This window comes from Mirounga angustirostris, unplaced genomic scaffold, assembly GCF_029215605.1.
Source record: "Mirounga angustirostris isolate CCGP_5_RB_7025 unplaced genomic scaffold, mMirAng1.0.hap1 SCAF_6, whole genome shotgun sequence".
Lineage (NCBI taxonomy): Eukaryota > Metazoa > Chordata > Mammalia > Carnivora > Phocidae > Mirounga > Mirounga angustirostris.
This window is the reverse complement of record NW_026991714.1, coordinates 96,541,884-96,565,521: the sequence shown is the minus strand read 5'-3', so window position 1 is coordinate 96,565,521 and position 23,638 is coordinate 96,541,884. Positions and strand designations below refer to the sequence as shown.

Genomic DNA, 23,638 nt, shown 5'->3' with positions numbered 1-23,638 from the left:
TAAGATTAGTGGATTATATCATTGTTAATACCCTAGTGGTATAGTTTTACAAAATGTTACTATAGGAGGAAAGATGGCAAAGTATACAAGAAATGTCTCTGTATTATTTCTTACAACTGCATATGAACTTACAATTTTCCCAAGAAAGATTTCAATTAAAAATTATTTTAGATAATTGTATAGTATTATATTATGTGAACACACCATAATTTTGTCATTTTCTTTTTGTGGAGCAGTTGAAGTATACTCTACTGGGGATAATATACATCTTGTACTTAATTCTTTGTATACAATTTCTTTAAGTGTTTCATGATTTGGAAATAAAAGAAATATTTGAAAGTAGAAAAAAATAGATATAACCAATATGGAATCAAAGCAATGGAATCTGTATCATTTTTATAGTGGTCAATTTTGAATTTGTGAGGACAGAGAGCAAATACTCATAATTGTCAATGAAGTGAATTAATAAACATTGATTTACAGCAGAGAAGGCTTAGGATAAAGTATTTGTTAGACCCTTTTATGTGTTACAACAGAGGAAAAAAAAATAACAAGAGACAATAGGAAATTGTCAATTAGTTATAAAAGGCAATAGTTTAGACCACATACCTGTTTCAGCTACATGGTTTGGTGATGATGATATCAACTCTACTAGAGAAGAGATGCCCCTAAATAATCTCCCACTTAGAATTTATAATGTAAATATAGCTATGCTTACTAAAATTTTCCAGTTCCAAACCAAATTTTGACAAGGAGTTGATGCATTTAAGGAATAAGGATTTGAAGTACATGCTTGGAGTCACAAATAAGGTCATTGATTACACAGAGGGACAAAACTGCTATCTTCATGTCTATGAAGATATACATTTTGTTTTCAGATCAACATATAGTTAAAAAGAAAATATTTTCTATTTGGAAATAAAATTTTATTTGAATTTAGCACAAGGTGGGCTCCCATTTGCCATTGGTAGGATTTACAAGTTTATCTTGTAAATTATATGATTATTATTGTTTTAAATCATTAAATTTTGGTATGATTTGTTAATCTCCATTAGCTAATTAGAACACCTGTGGTTTTGGGTGCCTGGGTGGCTCAGTTGCTTAAGCGACTGCCTTCGGCTCAGGTCATGATCCTGGAGTCCCGGGATCGAGTCCCGCATCGGGCTCCCTGCTTGGCAGGGAGTCTGCTTCTCCCTCTCCCACTCCCCGTTTGTGTTCCCTCTCTCGCTGTGTCTTTCTCTGTCAAATAAATAAATAAAATCTTAAAAAAAAAAAAAAAAGAACACCTGTGGTTTGTTATTATCTGATTTTTGTTATCACCTGATATCTATCTATCTATCATCTATCTATCTAAGCTTTCCTTTGCATGTAAGATTTAAAAAGCTCTTTTCACTGTTCTGCTTAAAGAGTTGGGTTTAGGTCCAGGTTGTTCCGTGAATAATCACTAGAACTTGTCTGGGTGTGTCCCTGCAATTCTAAAGCAGGGCCTTCAACAGCTGAGATATTGACTTCTTCATGTTACTAAAGAAATACTGCAAGGATGTCACTGCAGAAATAATAAGTACTTAAGAATGTGCTACTAAAGTTTTCCTTGCCCTTATTCTCTAATCCTTGTACACCAAAGCTTTTTGTTAACTGTAGGCTTTCAAAGTATTTCAGGAATGTTTATTATATGTACGTGTGAAAATGGCAGGCATTTATATTTATCACCCTGTTTGGAAATATTTCTAGCTAAGGGAATAGTTGAGCTCAGGTTAATACACAGGTGTTTGTATTGCAGTTATAGTACACCGAATAACAGTGGTAGGTTAAGTGCATTGTAGCAAATTGAAAAGTGGAGATATGCCAATGCCAAATATGTTGGCAGAAATTCAGACCCTGCAATATTCTGCACAACCAGTGTGTAGGGTGAGTAATTTTCTACCTGACCTGCTGATCTTCTGTGAAGAGATTCAATATTTCTTAAATGACTTAGTCATATTTTCTGGGTGGAGGGAACGTAAGATTTTATTTCAGGGTGTATGTGTGTGTGATTTAAAGAAATACTGCCACTTCTACTGGAGACTTTTCGAAGGAAATGCGAATTTCAGTTATTACCTGACACTGTAGTAGTTTACACATGGGAAGTTAGGGGAAAGATGAGCATAACCCTCCAAAAAATCTAGAAGTAAGGTGCTCTCTTGATCTTTGTTGCATCTTATCTGCATATCATGACATTGAAGTGTGAGATATCTGATGCCCGTTTACCTGCCAAGATGCTTTTTCACAAAAGGAGGCAAAAGGCTCAAGTAAGTTCTTTATTTTCAAGCTTCAGTCTAGAATTAGCATTTTTACAGTTTTACTCATAAACCCAAATATGTTCTGCTGTAGTTTTCCTCTGTTTACGGAGTCCCTACAAGGAATGAGAAGGCTGCTGGTTAGAAGAAATACTATCTTTGGCACACATTTTGAAGTACTTTTTTTTTTTAAGATTTTTATTTATTTATTTGTCAGAGAGAGAGCACAAGCAGGGGGGGCAGCAGGCCGAGGGAGAAGCAGACTCCTCGCTGAGCAGGGAGCCCGATGCGGGACTCGATCCCAGGACCCTGGGATCATGACCTGAGCCGAAGGCAGAAACTTAACCGACTGAGCCACCCAGGCGTCCCCACATTTTGAAGTACTTTTAACAAAAGGACAAAAATGCTGACCATTTCTATTTTGTCAGAAGCTCTATTAACTGTTAAGACTCCAATAATCCTAGGGTGGGGGACCTGGGTTCTACACCTAGCAAACTAATCTTAAGGTATTTTTCTCATTTTTCATCACAATTGAAAAGAGCAATGGACACATATTAAATGTTTCAAATGAACTATAAATTTTCCTGTAATTTTCAAGTTTTTTTTTAAAAACTATATTTTAAGAGATCAGATAATAGAGATAATCTACAGGTATTCCTGTTATCTAATGGTGACTAACAAACAATCCCAAAATGTAGTGACTTAAAACAACATTTATTACCCCTTTTGTTTTATGTGGGTTAGAAGGAGTCAGGAGCCCTTGCCCAGATTCAAGGTGAGGGAACACAGACTCCACCTCTTAGTGGAAAGAATGTTAAATGCATTTTTAGAGGAGCATTGGAAATGAGTTGTATATTAGTGTGGCTGTCTTTAGAAAATACAATATACCATGGCAGGCAAATTAATTTTTCTATAAGGAAACTGCAGAAGATTGGTGGCTTCATCAAACATAGGTGTGTATGTGTGTGTGTGTGTGTGTAGTGGATTTATATCATTAAATATAATATGGCCTTGAGTATTTCTCAATAACATTAAATCAGCATTCAAAGGAATTATTCTAATGACTATAATTTTCTTTCCCAAGGATAAGCCACGATTTACCATTTACAAAACTGTTAGATTTCTTTGTTGTAAATAACACTCAACTACACTTATATATATATTTCTAGACAGATTCCTTAATTGTATCATTTAGGAATTGCATTTGGCTGCAAGTAACAATCAACTTAAAAAAGAGAGTTTTTTCCCCTGCTTATCCAAAAGTTCAGGGGTTGATGATTGCTGGCATAGGCCCATTTGTTCAATGATGTTTTCAAGAGTCTGAGGTGTTTGTGGATGCTTGCTATGTTAGCTTTGATATTGCTGACTTTCAGGGATCTTGTCTATATGGTGAGTGGGATAGGGAGGAGGACAAAGGGAAAATGTCAAAGAAACATATTCTAGGAAATCTTGGTTATGAATGGAGGAAAAATTTTTCCTCTGGAGAATTGTGCCTAGTCTCATTGGCACATGGCCAAGCTGAACAGCCTGGAAGACAGTACAAGTATTTTGTATACTAGGTATTTTAGTTAAATTAGTTCCCCCTGAAAACAGACTTTGATACAGAAATTGCATGCAGGAAGTTTATTGGAGTGTGATCTTGGGAGATAAACCTGTAAGGAAGGGAGGAAGGGAGGACTGAATAGAAGAAACTAGCTTACAATGTGGTTGCAACTGGAAACTCACCTGATTTATTGGAGGTTCTGGAATTCAGATGGCCTTTGAGAATTGTCACAAATTGAGACAAGGAGGTTAAGCCTTTGTAGGAGTAGTTCAGACTGTCATTGATTATGACTGCCCACTGGAAGGGGCATTACCTTGGGGAAGGTAGTTTCCTACAGCCAAGGGCAGTCCCTAGTGATGGACTAAGCCATGTATGGTCAATAGCAGACTATTGAGTGCATTGATTCTGAAGAAAGGATCTGGTTAGAGCTCCACAGTATGCCCTAGAGTGGTAGAAAAGGCAAAAGAAAAGAGGAGTTGAGAGAATGCATTGAGTAAACCAACTTTTCCACACTGACAATGTGTTTACTCTTTATAATTTAACTGTTTCACAAAAATTTTACACTAAACACATTCATTTTAAAATCATTAAATTTTTGAGTATTTAAATATGTATATGTATCTGTGTGTGTGTGTGTGTATGTGTATGTAAAGACTCCATCTATACTGTGATAGATATTGTAGAAAATAAGTCTTTCTTTTAATTACGCAGTTTTACATGATTACAGTGATAAATTAAAAGTGACACATATGAAGTAGAAAATTTGACTTGGCAAATTTATTAGGGTCATTTTTACTTTCACATACATACTTATTGAACCATAAAGTGACACATAGTATTAGAACGTTTCTGGTTCCAGATTATATTTTACTAAACTAGTTATGAACTCCCAAATCAGAGTGTGTACACAGTGATTTCTAAATAGATGCTTCAAACTTATTTATTTTTTTTCTGGAGATTTGGAAAGAGTGGAGAGTTAGAAGGATTTGAATCTATATTATTGGGTAACACTCTAAGAGATATATATGATGTGTTACCACTAACCTGATGTATCTGAGGGCACAACTGTAAGTTGACAATGAGACCCTTGAGGTTAGTCATCTGCATGGCAAATGCTATAAGTAAAATATAAAGTAAAGCAGAAAGAGTTCAATCTTTGGATCTCAATATCCATACTGCCATTTCTTTTTTTTTAAATCATGCTGCTTCATAATTTCATAGAGCAACCTCCATTTTACCTGTATTTATTAACAGAGTGAAAATAAATTGGAATTATTTTACTGGACCTACTTAAAAAAATAGTGAACACTACATCAAAAACTAATGATGTACTATATGTTGGCTAACTGAACATAATAAAATTAACGACAGTCACTAGGATGCAAGTCTTGAAATAATAAAATATTTTTTCAACACTAGCTTAAACACTCACTGTAACTCATAATATTTAACTGGATAAACAATTATAATTACTTGTTCTGTGGTTTAACTAATCCACCACAGCATTTGAGTCTTGCCCCTCAGGACTTCACAGCTCCCAAATGAGTGATTTCTGGTACACTTCCTGCATTATGACAAAATATGCTACTATTCAGTTTACTAAACATAGCTGTAAAACTAGCCCCTGGCTTACAGATTCTATTAGCAAAACAACAGGAAATGAATTATTCACCCAAAGAGAAAGCAGATAAATGTTATATCTTTAAAGTACAAGGAGAAAACATCCCATATTGTTCATATGTTATGTTTCACTTACCATAGAGACAGGGGAGTGGAAAAGTGTGAGGGAAACTTAGAATCTAGAAGATGGAAGGATTGGTGAGAGGGGAACAAAATCGTGAAGAGAATAAGGAGTGAGGAGGAAAAAATGATAGCTCAGAGCCCAGAAACCAATAAAGATAGTTCCACTGTGGTGCCTGGAGGTTCCAGAAAGGGCCAGCGGTGATGGTGGCGGTATATTGATTATGTGGAGAGTGAGAAGTTTAGTTTAAGAGAAGACAATAGGATGGGCATTGGAAAAGGAGGACTAGGTGTGGAAGATGAACAGAAGAAGAGAGGAGGGACTGACGTTAGTCTACTTATGGGAAAAAAGCAATAGATTTCAAAGTCCATTGCTGGAGGAAGGGGGGAAAAATCTATCCAATTGAAAAAGCAGGTTGAATAGAATGAGCTGGGAGGGAGGAGATAAAGAATTGAATTTGAGTTGCTAGTGACCCTTAAAGATACCTGAAAAGGAAATTTAAAAGTCATTTGCAGAAAAGATTTCTAGTTCTTAATACTATAATTTCAGCATTTAGGGAAAAATTATGAACAAAGGTTACAAGAGAGATTTTGCTGAGCTAAAAGCCTCTGCAGGGAAGCCTACAATGGCATTACTTAGATTTCAGCTTTTTCTTGGAAGTGTAAGAAGTGGCACAGGTGACAGTCTTGTCTTGTTCCTCCACCGGTGGAGGTGATAATGAGTAATAAGGATCCAAAGGGTAGGCTGCTGGAAGGAAGAGAAACTCTGCTCCTGGACAAACAGTGTAATTAGCCCTCAAGTAATTCAGTAATGGCTGTAGCTTTATGCAGGGAGGACAGCTGCCCATTAGTTTTAATTAATCAACAGGAGAGAGAGATACAAGGTGTGTATGTTTTCCAAAGCTCCACAGCCTGAGGCAGGAGGAATCCACAGGTGAAGTAGGACTCTAACTGCAGCAGTGAAAAATGAACTGGACTTTTATTTGGCATTCTCTGTTTCTTGTTGCTAAGCATCAAGGGCACTTTGTACTCTCCTTTTAGTCCAGGAGGGAGGCACTCATAAAGGTTACCATCTCATAGGTGAGAAAGCCCACCCTCTGCCCCCACCTGTCTCTGACTTCTGGAACCAAACACACACTGAGTAAGGCCAGAACACTGTGGGATTTCTCTCTTCAGAGGCTGAGCCTGACAACATTTTGAAAGGCTCCAGGTGCAGTGCAAGCAAGCCAGCTTCCTGAAGCAGGGTCAAGAACTGGACTAGATGATGCAAAATGCCCTCCAACTCCTGCAGCTATGATTCAAGACCTTGAGGCGGTGCTGGTGACGATCCAGCCCTGGCTCGTGGGGCCATGTGGAGCCATGGAGCTGATGTGCATGGGTCCATCTTTAGTGCAGCACTGCTTTCTTGAATTTGGTTCAAGTTTCGCATTACTGGAGATAAGAATTGAAAATGACAAAATGCATGGTCAATGTTGTCGTAAAGATAGAAATGTAATCACATAAAATTTAACTTTAAGATTTTTGGAGTAACATTTGTTTTCATTAGAACATTCACTATTTATTAAATATCATTTTTTATTTTATTCAGAAATTTCTGATTTTTATTATCCAGAAATCTTCTGATATTGGGATTTATGAAAACTATTGTCTCCTATTAATATGTATCTTTGAATAAGGTAATTACATTCATAGTTTAAAAAACAATTCATTTGATATACAGAAAGTATCTTTCTTTAAGATTCTTTAAAATAATCCAGCTAGATTTTTTAAGGCTTCTTTGCACTGCTTCTTTACTCTGATGCCCGTCAGCAACTAGTGTTCTACTTATTTAGTATCTTGTTTTGTGTTTTTACATCCAAATCCTTGATTTCTTGAAGCTTGAGAACTATTATCTTCTGTTCTTCCTTGAGTGTCTAAAATAGGTCTGATAACATACATAATAAATATTTGTGGAATGTTATTGTTGTCTTTAGCCCTCTGTAAACACATTCATAATAACCTTCATAGAGAAGACAATGTGAAAAATATTTAATTGCAGTGTTGGCTTAAATGAATTCTATTTGACAGAGAATTTATGAGCACCATTGCTTGCAAAGTTGAGAACTATAAAGAGATTAAGGTGGTTTCTGTTGTCAGGATTTTACGGTTCAAACTTGTGCAGATAGAATTAATACATAGGTTTGCTGTAATTAAGGAAAGTTAGTAAAACAAGGTCTCTCACTCCTCCATTTCCCTCCTCCCGCTAGAGCTATTGGGAACCATTAGTAATATCAAGAAATACTGCTAGGATTGAATGGCAAGTATTTTATCATTATCATGTCCTCTAATGGCATCCAGTACTCACATTATGAACCCAGCATTTCAGTGTGCTGTAGAGGTAGCAGGAGTAGCCAAGATCAAACATATAATAGCTCACTTGCTTGCCAAACTTAGAGGGACCTAAATCTTTGATTTTCTTTTCCTCCTTTATCACATTGTTTAGCTACACTTCACTATTTATTATGTCATTTATTTTTTTAAAGATTTTATTTGAGAGAGAGAGACAGACAGACAGAAATCATGAGTGGCGGGGAGGGGTAGGGGGTGAGGGAGAGAGGGAAGCAGACTCCCCGCTGAGCAGGGAGCCCAACGCGGGCTCAGTCCCAAGACCCTGAGATCATGACCTGAGCCAAAGGCATATGCTTATCCAACTGAGCCACCCAGGTGCCCCATTATTATGTAATTTAAATCTAAAACCCATCTAAAAAGCCCTCACAGGATTTGGGGAACCCAAGGATAAGGGGATATGGAAACCATAGCGTTTAATAGTCATATACTGATTTGCATATTTTGTTGGGGCCTTCATACACACATATGCAGTCATGCTTACCCCACTCCCTCTCCTCCATACACATGTATACACACACCCGCTTACACATATTGTGTTCTTGCAATTTGTTTTACTCACTATGGGTCATTTATACTGAGAGATAAGTCTTTCCCCAGGATTGTAATTCTAGTAATTTAAGCTTATTTGCTTATTTCCTTCAAAGTTAGAATTTAACTTTTGTCATAAACAGACACCTACAAGGAAAAAAATCGTTGCATAAGTTATTGTTCTGATATCTTCCAAAATAAAAACTGTCAGAGGATTGATTGCAAACTGTCACTCTACTAAGAGACTCCTTCCTTCATGAAAGTAAGGAATGTATCTAGGTGTGGATGTCTTGATTAGTTAGGAAATCAGGTGGTCTTGGCTGTCTCATCTATATCTGCAAAGTCTGTATGATTCAATTAATTTTGCAGTGTATGACAACTTTGGTTTCCGTGACGACATTTGAATAGAGGGATATGTACAAAAAATGGTGGTTCGGAATTTAACTAAAAACTTTATGTTGGCTTTAGCACATTCTGTCTGTCTTTAAGAAAATCAGTTCTCTTACTGCCACTTGAGATGTCAGGTCACTGATCATAAAAATTACTTTGAAACTTGATGTCAATTTCAATGATAGTGAAGGCCAATTATAGTATTTTTTGACATCTGCTCTTTACACACTGATCCTATTAATAAGAACTTATTGGACCTGCATGCTTCATATTTATGCTTGACCCTCAGCAGCCAACAAAGTATATTACCAGTTCAGGAAACAACACTTGATCTTGTCTTTAATTTATAGTTTAGATTTGCATTGTCTCTTTTGTTGTTAAGTTGATTTTATTTGATGCTGTTTATTATATTACATTTACTTGACAGGTGGCACATACTTTTATCCTTTGGGTGATGATTCTGAGGTGAATAATAGCTTAATTCAGAGAGGGACCTTGAGGAAACTGTCTAGCTGGTTTTACTATTATAATTTACATTGTAGATCAATATGGTATATGTGTATTCATATACAGTTATATATTGTTTCAAAATAAAAGATGAGAAATGTGTTTGGTAAAATGGGATCCTTAGAGCTATATACATTGCAGACCTCAATTTAGGCTCTGGAACATACTTCAGATAATTTATTAGAAGTAGCACTCTAACAGCCAAAACTGTTTAAGTCCTGTGTGTGTTCATGTGTTTGTGTGTGTGTTTTCATCTCATTCATTTCCTTTGTGATGACACATACTGACACAACTATTAATGCTTGTTTTTTAGAATAACATTGGCATATGTCCACTTAGACAAATGAATATTTTCATCTTTAATGGCTCATTGGAGAGGAACAAGAAGTTTGAATGCAAATTTGCATAGAATTGGAGGACGTGGGTAAAATAAGAAAAGAAAAAATTTAGGACTATTTTATAATCCCTTGATCACTGGAAACATCACCTTCAATCTGTTGCAAACAGACTAACAAACACACAGACACATGCACACACACACCATGCATAGAATACCTGAGCTTCTAAACAAATGGAATTTTTATTTGTAGTTAAGGTCACTTTGGGTCGTCTCAATTTGTCATTGGCAATGGGCTTTTATTCATTTAATATTTGCCATGATATTAAATAAACATGAGATAAAACCAGTGCCTAGTTCTCCCATTCAAATTACCATCAATATTTGTGAATCATCATTTTAATATAACAGCATCTGAAACAATAGACACTATTTTCTATCTAGTAGCACTTAGTCATTATATATCTGTATTTTCTGGAAAATCTACTTTTAAATGGCTTTGGATCCTCAGATTTTGCAGTAATTGTCATGATTAATATGATCCTCTTGATTGGTATTAAAAGTTCAAATATAGGTAGAGAAATTTTATATTTTCTTCAAAATGAAATTTATATTTTTTGCTTAAAAATGATTCATCCTCATTATAAAAACTAAAATTATAAATTTATTATATATATAAGTATATATAAATATATATATATTTTTTGATGGGCAGCAAAGCAAGGTTTGTTGAGTGATAACAAAGTGATAGTCCAAAGCTCCCGAGGAGGGAGAGGGCCCAAGAGGGTTGCCCTATAAATTTTTAAAAGCGTGAAGAAGGAAAGTTGAAGTTATCTTGAGTCTTACTTCTCAGAGGTAACCATAATTACCATTTTGGTGAAAAACATTTTAGGTATACACTTTCATACACACACCCACACACACACACACACACATCTTCTTTAACAAATGAGTTCATGTTAGACATTCTGTTTTCCTTGTCAGTGGGATGTTTCCAATACATATAGAACTATTTCATTATTTCATCCTTTTTGTTTTTAATTAGATAAATATGTAGTGAAAAAAGATACGTGGAAAAAATTCAGGCACTATAGAAACATAAAATAGAATGATTCTCTTTATGGCAATAGCAATCCCACTTTTTTCCCATATATAACTCATGTTAAGAGTTGGGACTTATCACTGTAGACTTTATATTTTGCATTTATACATAATTGTAATACATAATTTTATTTAAATAGGAACACTTTTTACATATATGCTACAATATTTTTTACTTAAATTATATATATTTGAGATATTTTGTTAGCAGAAAGGTTTTTTTTACATCTTTTACAGAATCATAGTATTACATAATGTAATTTATTCTCCACTGATAAATATTTAGATTCCTTTTCACTTTTACAAGTAAAGTTGCAATGAACCTTCCTGTGGCTGTATGTTTGTTCACATATGCAAGTATTTCTGAAGGACAGATTACATTAAATGGAATTGCTGCACTTTTGCATTTTAAATTTTCGTAGATGAGGCTATACAGCTGTCTGGAAAGTTGGCCATTTACCCTCTAATTATTCCCTATACCTTCAGCAATACCGTAAAATATCAAATTTTTAAATTAGTGCTAATATGACAAGGAAAAATGTCACTTTCTTGTTTTAGTTGTATTTCCTGCTTAATAGATCAAAAGGTACATTGGGAATCTTTTAATGTATTTATTGTATTTCATATGTGAATTGTCTGTTTAAGTATTTTGTCCATTTTTAATGCCCCTTTTTCCTTCTTGATGTTTAAGAATTATTTATGCCTTCAGGATGCTAATCTTGTTTGGGTTATACTATATCAAATACTTTTGTTCTATCTTTTGCATTTGACTTTATGTTTTCATTATTTTGAAATTTCAAAAATCTTTATGCAGTCATATATGACAGTCTTTTTATGTACATTGAACTCCCCCACCCTCCCTCCAAGTAGTAGCCAATTGGGGTATCATCATTATTTTTTCCCATCGCTCTGAAAGACATTAAATTTCCAAGGGTTTTAATTACTCACTATACTTTCCTTTATTCTTCTTTTTTGTAAATCATCTATGCTAGCCTTTCACATATCCTTTCACATGTATGTTAAAATTAAGCTAAGTTCCATTTAGATCTATTAAATTAATTGACAAATATAGGAAGAGTTGACATTTTATTTTATAATATTGAGCATTCTCATTCAGGAATATGATATTTCTCCCCATTTATCCAGTTGTTCTTTTATGTCCTTAAGTAAAATTTAATACATATACACATATGCATACCATGATATGCACATAAGCATGTATATGATATGGTTGTACTATTTCTTTTCTCTTTTTTAAATTTAAATTCAATTAATTAACATGTAAATGTAGTATTTGTTTCAGGGGTACAGGTTTGTGATTCATTTGTCTTATATAATAGCCAGTGCTCATTACAACACATACCCTCCCCAATGTCCATCACCCAGTTAACCCATCCCTCCACCCTTCTCCCCTCCAGCAACCCTCAGTTTGTTTCCTATGATTAAGAGTTTCTTATGGTTTTTCTCCCTCTCTGGTTTCATCTTGTTTCATTTTTTCCTCTCTTCCCCTATGATCCTCTGCATTGTTTCTTAAATTGCACATATAAGTGAGATCATATGATAATCGTCTTTCTCTGATTGACTTATTTTGCTTAGTAGAATACCTTCTAGTTTCATCCATGTCCTTGCAAATGGTAAGATTTCATTTTTTGATGGCTATGTAATATTCCATTGTACACATATATGCCACATCTTCTTTATCCATTCATCTTTTTTCTTTTTTTTTAAGATTTTATTTATTTATTTGACAGAGAGAGAAATAGCGAGAGCAGGAACACAAGCAGGGGGAATGGGAGAGGGAGAAGCAGGCTTCCTGCCGAGCAGGGAGCCCGATGTGGAGCTCGATCCCAGGACCCTGGGATCATGACCTGAGCCGAAGGCAGACGCTTAACCAACTGAGCCACCCAGGCGCCCTCCATTCATCTTTTGATGGACATCTGGGCTCTTTCCATAGTTTGGCTATTGTGGATATTGCTGCTATAAATATTGGGGTGCAGGTGCCCCTTTGGATCACTACATTCATATCTTTGGGGTAAATACCCAGTAGTGCAATTGCTGGGTCATAGGGTAGCTCTATTTTCAACTTTTTGAGGAAACTTCATACTGTTTTCCAGAGTGGCTGCACTAGCTTGCATTCCCACCAACAGTGTAGGAGGGTTCCCCTTTTTCTGCATCCTCACCAACATCTGTCATTTCCTGATTTATTAATTTTAGCGATTCTGACTGTTGTGAGATGTTATCTCATTGTGGTTTTGATTTGTATTTCTCTGATGCTGAGTGATGTTGAGAACTTTTTCATGTTTCTGTTGGCCATTTGGATGTCTTCTTTGGAGAAATCTGTTCATATCTTCTGCCCATTTCTTGATTGGATTATTTGTTCTTTGGGTGTTGAGTTTGATAAGTTCTTTATAGATTTTGGATACTAGCCCTTTATCTGATATGTCATTTGCAAATATCTTTTCCCATCTTGTTGGTTGTCTTTTGGTTTTGTTGACTGTTTCCTTTGCTGTGCAAAAGCTTTTTGTGTTGATGAAGTCCCAATAGTTCATTTTTGCCTTTGTTTGTCTTGCCTTTGGAGATGTGTCTAGCAAGACATTGCTGCAGCTGAGGTTGAAGAGGTTGCTGCCTGTGTTCTCCTCAAGGATTTTGAGGGATTCCTGTCTCACATTAAGGTCTTTCATCCATTTTGAGTCTATTTTTGTGTGTGGTGTAAGGAAATGGTCCAGTTTCATTCTTCTGCATGTGGCTGTCCAATTTTCCCAATGCCATTTGTTGAAGAGACGGTCTTTTTTCCATTGGATACTCTTACCTGCTTTGTTGAAGATTAGTTGACCATACAGTTGAAGGTCCATTTCTGGGCTCTCTATTCTGTTCCATTGATCTATCTGTTTTTGTGCCAGTACCATACTGTCTTGATGATGATAGCTTTGTAGTAGAGCTTGAAGTCAGGAATTGTGATGCCGCCGGCTTTGCTTTTCTTTTTCAACATTCCTCTGGCTATTTGGGGTCTTTTCTGGTTCCATACAGATTTTAGAACTATTTGTTCCAGTTCTATGAAAAAAGTTGAGACTTCACCCCAAAACTGCTAAGACTCATATACAGAATTTGGTAAAATGGCAGGATATAAAATCGATGCACAGAAATCAGTTGCATTTTTATACACCAATGATAAGACAGAAGAAAGAGAAATTAAAGAGTCAATCCCATTTACAATTGCACCCAAAACTAGAAGATACCTTGGAATAAACCTAACCAAAGAGACAAAGGATTTGTACTAAAAAAAAAAAAAAAAAAACTGAAGAATACTCATGAAAGAAATTGAGGAAGACACAAAGAAATGGAAAAATGTTCCATGTTCATAGATTGGAAGAACAAATGTTGCTGAAATGTCTATGCTACCTAGAGCAATCTACACATTCAGTGGTTGTACTATTTCTTAATAGGTATATATACCATGAAATTTATAACTTTAGTTGCTACTATGACAGCTATTGGGCTACTAAAATTTTATTTTATGCTCACTGTTGTATAGAAAAGTAATACATATATTCATCCTGCATTAAGACATGTTACTAAATACTCAGTAGTGATAATAGCTTTTCAGAAAACTATCTTGCATTCTTTAGATAGGCAATTTTGTCACCCTCAGTTTAATATTTGCAGCTATCAGTTATTTCTTAGGTTCATTTACATTGACTAGAACCTTGAGTAAAATATTGATTAACCTCAGTGATAGTGGAAATGCTTATCTTAATCTTGACTTTTGGGCAGGATATTTGCTGTAAATTTCTGGAATTTGTTTCAGGTTAAGAATGGTTCTTTCTAGGGCACCTGGGTGGCTCAGTCGTTAAGTGTCTGCCTTCGGCTCAGGTTGTGATCTCAGGGTCCTGGGATTGAGCCCCGCATCAGGCTCCCTGCTCGGCAGGAAGGCTGCTTCTCCCTCTCCCGCTCCCCCTGCTTGTGTTCCCTCTCTCGCTTTGTCTCTTTCTGTCAAATAAATAAATAAAATCTTAAAAAAAAAGAATGGTTCCTTCTAGTCATAGCTCACTAAGATTTTTTTGTTTCTTTGTTTGTTTAGCTTTATTTTGCCTTAATAAGAATAGGCATAAAGCTGTCATCAATAGCTTTTCTGAAATCTGTTGAAATATAGCAAGACAAGAGATTTTATAGTTAGATTTCCCAATCATGAACCACTGGTTTATTCCTCAGATAAATCACATTGTCTTGCTGTATAATTTTTCTTCTTTTTTACATACTTAGATTTAAGTTGCTAATATTTTATTTATAAAGTGCCTGATAGTTCTGCCCCTAATTCCTATCTAATTTTGTTATCAGGTTACATAATCACTAAAAGGCAATTATTGAAATGGGAGGAGACCTACAAATCAAATAATTAATCTGTTCCTCATCTTGTGGATGAATAACCAAAGACAGATAAATTGTTAACACCAGCTAAAGTAATTCAGAGACAGGATTGTGTGATGTAAGATTCATAAAGCTTGGGAGGTAGCTTGAGATACAAAGTCCAAGAGAATATGAAGTTCCTTGGTAATAATTTGTTTTCTTGAAACATCCTGACTACACTTGCTTCTATGAGGTCCACTACCTTTAGCTTCCTATTGTACTTAGAAACTAGAGTTTTATTCTCTCTTTCATCTGTTCCCGTAAATAGGTTCTATTTCCTGAGATTTGCTTCTACTGTCTTTGATTTCCCTTGCAGTTCCCAGCCCACATAAGAGGTGAATAATCAATATTTGTTACTTGATTAAAATTGTCCCCCTGCTTCTTGCCCTGCATTTCTATAGCACAATTCTATTAGTGAAATACTTTAGAAAACTTGTAATTCATGTTCATTTCTTGTTATTACAAAGAGCATCAGGGCAAAACTGTTTCACCAGGAGAAATAGAAAAGCTGACTTGTTTAGCCCGAAGTCACTTGGATGCCAATACTGGGAGATCACAGACCCCCTTCTACACTTCTCAAGCTCAGTCCCAGGCCTCTGAGTAAGGCTTGGCTGCAAACAAAGCATGCATTATATTATGTTCTGCAGGAGACACTAAAGCTCCTGAGTTTGTTGATGGCAGTTATCATACTTCTTTCCATCTGCCATACTCACCAGCATTTGGCAGCCAGCTTGGGCCCTTTGAACAATTATTTTACTTGATTAAAAATAAATAAATTAAAAGCTAAGTTGGGAGCTCTTCAGTTGTTTCCAATTTGGTATCTTAAGTGAAAGTAAAACTTGAAAGAAACTGCCCCCCAAGCTTTGTTAAGTATGATGACCAGACTAGAAGAAAAGTGTGTTACTTTTCTTTGAAGTCCAGCTGTCTAAGCCTTTGTGGAATATTGAAAACAAATTTCAAAGGGAGATTTTATTCCCCTTTCTTGCTTGTCCTGAATTTCTGCTGCTGTCTTCTTCCTCTATGTTCCATTTTTCATTCTCTCTTTGGGAATGATACATTCTTAAGCATGCTAATTTGTGCATTCATGCATTTATTCATTCACTGAAGATCTATTATTGTTTGGCTATCATATATCAGGCCCTGGGAACTGAGGGCCTAATGATGAGCAAACACAGGTAAGGACCCTGCTCTTATAAAGCAGAGGAAATGGTCACTAATCAAATAATCCCTTCAGTGAATGTATAATCATAAACTGAGACTCAAGCTGTGAAAGAAAAACCTGACTTGGATAGGGGGGAAGTCTCCAGGGTGGATGGGCGATGAAGCATTGGTGAAAAACTGTTTAAGGAATTACTTTTGAGCAGATGGATATCTGATGGATAGCAGTTAAGCAGGCCTAAGGGGTATAAGGGTGACAGTTAAGAAGGAGGAGGAGAATATTCCAGGCTAAAGAAAATGGCATGTGCAAATATCCTGTAGCAGAAGGAAGTATGGGTAACTGAAAGTGGGTTTAATACCTGAAACAAAGAGAAAAAAAGAACTATGCATGATGAGGGTGGGGAGCTAGAAAAGGAGATGATTCAGATGTTTGAGAGGTTAAATAAAAAGAAATTGATAGATACGGGAATGGGAGAGTGAATATTGTCCAGGTAGTTTCTAGTTCTCTGCTTTGAGTTGTAAGATACATGAGACTACCTCACCACCTACCCAGTTCTCTGACCACATAGGCTAGTTTGACCATTAACATTCCACTCCAACATTCTAAGGATGGCCCTTCATGTGGCTGAATCGATGGACAACTTCAGGGATTACTTACTTGACCTCTCAGTATCTGATAACTGAGATCACCTTGAAACTTTCTCTTCTCCCAACCTCTATAGCATCAAAGTATTGTGGGTAACCTTCTCTATCCCTGACCACTTTTCTAAGATTTGTGGTGGGATCAGCCTCTTCTAGCAGCCTAATAAATATTGGTGTCTCAGGTACCTTTCTAAGGATATTTGCTCTCTACACAATTATATCCTATTACCATTGATAAGCTAGTGACTCAAAAATTCTATCTCAGTCTCGAAAGTGTTTACACAAGAGTTGCATGACCATCTGTCAGAGAGAAAAGTGAATGAAAATGAGACAGTGACCTTTATCCCCCACTGAGAGGTGGGAAACACAGTGACATGATATTACAATTAACGATGTGAACTATGTATAAACAATGAATGTGTGGCAATGGAAATCTCATCAAACATCAAAGTTTGCTTCATGTTCTTGAGAAATCCTATCACAGGTAAATAGCTGTGTGAGAATTCCAAAGTGACAGACTGAATGATGTGTAATGAACAGCTGTCCAAATAGTGAGCTCATTCCTAGTACAATAGCATTTCAGTTGTCTAAAATGACTGAGAGGACAACTACTACTGCTGAGATTTCAAATAAAACTTGATATTAGAATGTTGAAATATAGCATGCTCTGGTATTCAATACTTTTTAAAAAATATTTTTACTTATTTGAGAGAGAGAGAGAGTGAGCACAAGCAGAGGGAGGGACAGAGAGACAAGCAGACTCCCTGCTGAGTGTGGAGCCTAATGTGGGGCTTGATCCCAGGACCCTGGGATCATGACCTAAGCTGAAGTCAGATGCTTAATGGACTGAGCCACCCAGGTGCCCCTCTGATATTCAATACTTTTAAAATACAGTCTCTTTACTAGATCAGAACAAAGCAATGATGAAAAGCAGAGTTGAGCAGATAGTATAGTAGACTGAAAAGTCATTGAGAATATCTCAAAACCCCAAGTATCCTTTTTTATAACTGTCTTTGGCTCTGTCATTAGTGAGTCATTTTTTCTGGGTCAAGCATGGTCATCTCCCTCACTTGATGGAAAGTGTGGGACAGAACTAGCCTAACTGGTAGGGTTCTACAAGGCCAGATTCCAAAGTAGAGCATTTCTTTCTTTCTTTCTTTCTTTCTTTCTTTCTTTCTTTCTTTCTTTCTTTCTTTCTTTCTTTCTTTCTTTCTATTTATTTATTTATTTATTTATTTATTTATTTATTTATTTATATTTAAATTCAATTAGCCCATGTATAGTACATCATTAGTCTTTGATATAATGTTCAATGATTCATTTCTTATTTAAGACCATAGGTTAGGGAGTGAAGGGTACCATGCTCCTTTTTTTTTTTTTTTTTAAGATTTTATTTATTTATTTGAAAGGGAGAGAGAGTGAATGAGAGGGAGATGGAGAGAGAATCTGAAGCAGACTCCACACTAAGCATGACCAACATGGGGCTCAATCCCACAATTGCAAGATCATGACCTAAGCCAAAATCAAGAGTAGGGCACTTAACCAACTGAACCACCCAGGAGCCCTGGGCACCATGTTCTATGCCGTGTGAAAGCTAGAACCAAAGTTCAGCAAATAGAAAGAATGACAGGAACATAAAAATTGGTATGCAAAACTTGAATTAGGAGCCAGAAAGAGAAGACAAACATCAACAGCATGATAACAAATGTTAATTAGTTTAGGAATCATTTGACCAGGCTTGTTGTCTACAATTTTTTTTTTTTTTAAACAATCCAGATAGAGTAGTACATTTAGTCAAGTTTGAAAGGTCTAGAATGGACATACATCTTAGAGGCAGAAGGACTGGTGAGAAGGACAGAGGTTCACATGAAAGGCACTGATGTAAAATATATACATAAATAAAATCATTCTCAGTAACATGACATGTTGCTGTTTAAAGATTTTTTAATTTATCTTTTGAAATTATTAGATACAGTATCAGTAATGATTTTAATGATATAGTTTATTTTTTTTAAGATTTATTTATTTGAGAGAGAGAGAGGGCAAGAGCAGGGGAAGGGACAGAGGGAGGGGTGGGGATCAATCCCACAACCCCAATATCATGACCAGAGCCAAAACCAAGAGGCAGATGCCTAACCAACTGATCCACCCAGGTGCCCCAGTTTAATTTTTTATAAAAATGAAAGAATATAGTGTTCTGGCCTTTTTCTTTTAACAAACTTATGAATTTACCTGAGTGCCTTTAGTCCCATTTACTTAGGATAACTTAGACTGATGTTCATGGACTTGGTTAAGAATGTAGTACAATATCAATAGAAAGTTATTTCAATGAAGGAACTTTTGTCAATACTTTTAATTCAGGGGTGGCATAAAAGAGCACACACAGCTCTACTTAATAGTCTCCCTGTCATTGGATGTTTTGAGTTTGTTTCTTCTCCCTGCTTGATTTTGTTTTCCTATCTATGTAATAGAGGATTAGAGAATAGGGTTCAGAATTCACAAACTGCTGACCTATGAACTAAAGCCAACAGACTGTTCCTTTGGTCCAGGAAATGTTGTTTGCTTTTCATTTTGTTTTAAAGAGTTCTAATCCCTTTAGGGAGGGCATACACACTCATGTTTGCCTGGGGACCTACCAACCCACTCAACCACTGAGTTATATCAAGATACTATGTATTTCCTGCATGAGTCCTAAAAATGCTTCAGTTTGTCTCTCAGATTAGACATTTTGTCAAATTTCTTTAGCCTCCCGTAAGGTTTTAATTCTGTAAAACCTCTTAAGAGACTAACTGCTCTTTCCCACCCTGCATTGGTAGAGAGATAGGTGAACTGGAAGGAAATTCATACCTGGTCAAGCCTACCTGGTAGCTTCAGGCCACCTCCATGCACTATCTCATTTAATCCAAGTACTCCAGTGACATAGGTATTATCATACCTATTTTTCAGGTTATAAAATAAGCTAAGAGAAGCTAACACTTTGCCCATGGTCAAATGCTTATTAATTGTGGAAATCAGGTTCAAGCCTGTTTTGACTCTAGGTTCAAGATCTATTTGTTTCTAAAAACTTCCTATGCCCTAATTTCCCTTAGTGGGAAGAAACTTTCCAAAAGGATCTCTTGAATAATGAAGCTTTACACAGACTTTGAAATGTTGTCAAAGTTAGATTGTACAAAGGATCTCAGATGTCCAAATATCTCGGTTTTACAAAATATTTTATTTGTATTTTGCTTTCTTTGATTAGTAGGGAGTTGACTTCCTGCTGTGCTCAGAAACATAACTGGCTTCCTAAAAAGCCACACAGAACTTAGGAATACTGTTAGAAGAAATTTAGCTTTCATTTACATATTGATGCAGCTTTGGAAAATATGTCACAAGTCACTCAAATTAGAAATGTAAAGAGATTTTATTTCTATCACTTAACTTTTATTTCATTTTGTCACAGAATACTAGCTATCTCATAAATTCAAATTTGTTTGTATATAATATCACTAAAACTCCACTTGCCATAACCTGGAAATAGCACTTGATTATTTAGAAAATTTATCTGACATAAAACAGTTCTGGTAAGGATAATTTCAAGTCTGTCTGAATAAAGGAGGACAGAGTGTTAGGATGATTATTAATTGAGTAGAAAACATTTAGCTGTGTTGCATTTTCAATTGAGAATTTTCTAAAACTTAAGTCTACTCATGTAAACAGAACTTTTGTGATTAGGATGATTTCCACATTACGTTAGTCACTCAATTGGCTTACAATAAACATGGTGTCCAGCAAATGTCCAGTACCAAGAATGTCTGTTTTTAAAAGGGGAAAAAAAAAGAGAAAGATGATCCATTAAAAAATAAAGAAAAGAGTATTTGGGGCATGTTTTTATAATTTTTAAACTTTGGATTAACCAGCATTCATTTGATTTGACCAGAAGATTGAACCAATAATTTCTAATTTTTAAAATTTTACTAAAAAGAAACAGCACTCAAATTTATAGATAGATATTTTCTTCAGAGCAGTGCAAATTATTAGAAGACATGTCAAAGTGATTAGATTGCTGAATCATACTTTCCGCGAGTGGGGCTTGGAGGCGGGAAGGCATGCTGAAACTACTGCCCTTTTCAAATAATTCACAGGTGTGCTAATTGTACGTCAGATATGAAAGTCGAAGCATTGTGACCTTCAAGCCAACAAAAGCCCTTGTCAAGGAAGCCATTTTCATATACATTCATAAAGTGAACAATGCCCTTCCACAGTTAAATAATGTATGGCTTTTATTTCATTATATGTAAATGCAAATCAAGGAATTGTTTCATGGTTCACATATTAAAAGTAATGCTATAAAAAAGCAGACTATAAATCTACTTAAGTTACATTTTGTGGTACTCTACAGTTGTGATGCAAGGATATATGTGTTGTCTGCTTCTATTGTGTGCAGCTAAAGTGTGGTTTTCTGCAACTGAATGTATTTTGGATTTGAGTAGTAAAACCTGCAATGTGTTGAATTATGTAATAACCAACAGAGACGTTAGGAAGGTTAGAAAAATGATAGAAAAGCTATTTCCTTGCAGTGATGAAGACAACGACGTAACTTGTAGATCAGAGGAAACATTGCAGCTGGACACACTCAGCTGCTAGCAAGAACAATGTTGAGTAAGGGTGAGGGCCAAAGGAAGGGCAAGGAATCCCATACTCTTTCTCATGGCTCTTTCATGGTATAAAGAAAGTATCTGTAAATACTGGGTTTAGGTAATGGACCTTAAGGTGATTATTTAAAAGATCACCCATTTCACTGGAAAACAGTGCAAGTTTCAAAAGGAGTAATGTATAAGGGAACTTACGTGTTACTAATGCTTGAATCAAATTGACTGCTGGAATGTCAAACAGTGCCCATGAAGTTGTAGTAGAAAAGCAAGAACAGGAAGAAGAAATTAATTATCTTGTATTTGTCCAGCTTTGTAATATATTTGATGCTGGATAAAACATGAGCAAAGATATAGTCATGCTTAATGCAACTTAAGTATGCATGATAGACTGCTGGGGAATGAAAAAATAATAATAAAACAATTACAAACTTAAAAAAATCATAATTGTATGAGATTCCAAGAACCTGTTAGCATTCAATCCAAAGATAAACTTTTTTTTTTCCAGTCCTATAGGAAACCATAATAGTTGGCATCTTATTATGGGTTAGATATTGATACCAAGAGACTGGATAGGGTTGACTGATTCACTCATCTGTCTTCCTTTTTGTTTTAAACAATTTTCTAGAGCCCTTTGTTGTTAATTGTTTTAATAGATTCTCTGAGTACTTCCATAAAACAGATAGCAGTGACATTTATGAGAAAGCTGTTGTTTATCACTGAGATTTTTCAATGAGTATGTACATGCTCTAACTTATTTAGGATAACAAATGTTTCTGCATTTCCTTAATAATCTGAAATAATTTCCATTATTTTGGATTGTATTTAAGGTGGCAAATCTTGCTTGTTCCATGTCAACAAATGAAGATGGAATTAAAATTGTCAAAATTGCGGCCAATCACCTAGAAACCTTGTGTCCACAGGTATGATAACTAAGTTGCTGTCTCTTCCATTAAACTAACTATAAAAATTATATATAATACTTCAGACCTTTATATATATGAAAGTATATTAAGATATTTATTTTAAACACAGAAGATGACTTGTCCTAAGGTCATGATTTATTCTTTACTAAGCACCAAGTTCTTTACTTAGCACCTGGTTCTTATAACATTCCCTAAGGGACCATATCAGAATTTTCTGAGAGAAAGGTACAGTGTGAAATCAAAGCAGGGGTTTGTCCAACGATTTTATTTTTAGTCATTATTAATTTTGAAATCTCAGAATATGAAAGGAATGACTTCTTTTCCCCTCTTTTATTCAAAGAAGACATGAGTTTGAAAAAAGCCAAGAAATGTTTTCTTGTCTGCAATTCAGAAGTTTTCATTTGTTTGTTATCTGAAAAGCAACATATTTTTAGGGAATTATTTCTAGGATAGTGTCTTGAACCATGAATCAGTATACACCTAAGGGCAATCTTAAACACCTTGTCTTAGAATAATTGAGAGATAATATGGATAATTACTTCCTCATAAAGATCACAAATGTTGTAAGGATGTGAAATATAACAATGATTAGAGATTTCAAGTCTCTGGATATCTGCTGAGATTCTCATCTTTCTAAAAGTGGTATATTTATTAAATTCTTGATTTACCTTACTGATAATTTCATCTCTAAGAATATTGAGGAAACAGTAAGGGAGACTCCTCCTTTGGACTTAATGTTGATTAACAAGTAAAAACTGGCTGGAGAAGTGGGGTCCAGAAGACCTACAGCTGAGATCTCGCAACTGATGACAGTTTTCTGTGAGATCTCACTAGGAATTGGGATACTGCCGTGGGATCTCCAAAGGGGTTGAATCATTAATACTCCCCTTCCGCGGTCTAGGAGAGTTCGCGTTTCTCTATACTATGGATTGCATTTGATACTGCCACCTTTTAAAGTGCCTTTTGAATCTGAAGAGTATTAAATATATCTCATTGGTTTTCATTTATAATTTTCTGATTACTAAAGGGAACATTTTTCAAATGTTTGTTAACCATTTGGTTTTCTA

The 23,638-nt window shown here is 35.5% G+C and overlaps 1 protein-coding gene across 1 annotated transcript in view; it reads left to right on the top strand.

Annotated features, from left to right (window-relative positions):
* The window catches only part of CTNNA3 (catenin alpha 3), a 1,789,288-nt gene that overhangs the window by 1,104,969 nt on the left and 660,681 nt on the right, over positions 1-23,638 (top strand). Inside the window, exon 10 of the mRNA XM_064594691.1 lies at positions 22,476-22,568. Coding sequence (XP_064450761.1) covers positions 22,476-22,568 — 93 coding nt within the window. The remainder of the gene's footprint in view (positions 1-22,475; positions 22,569-23,638) is intronic.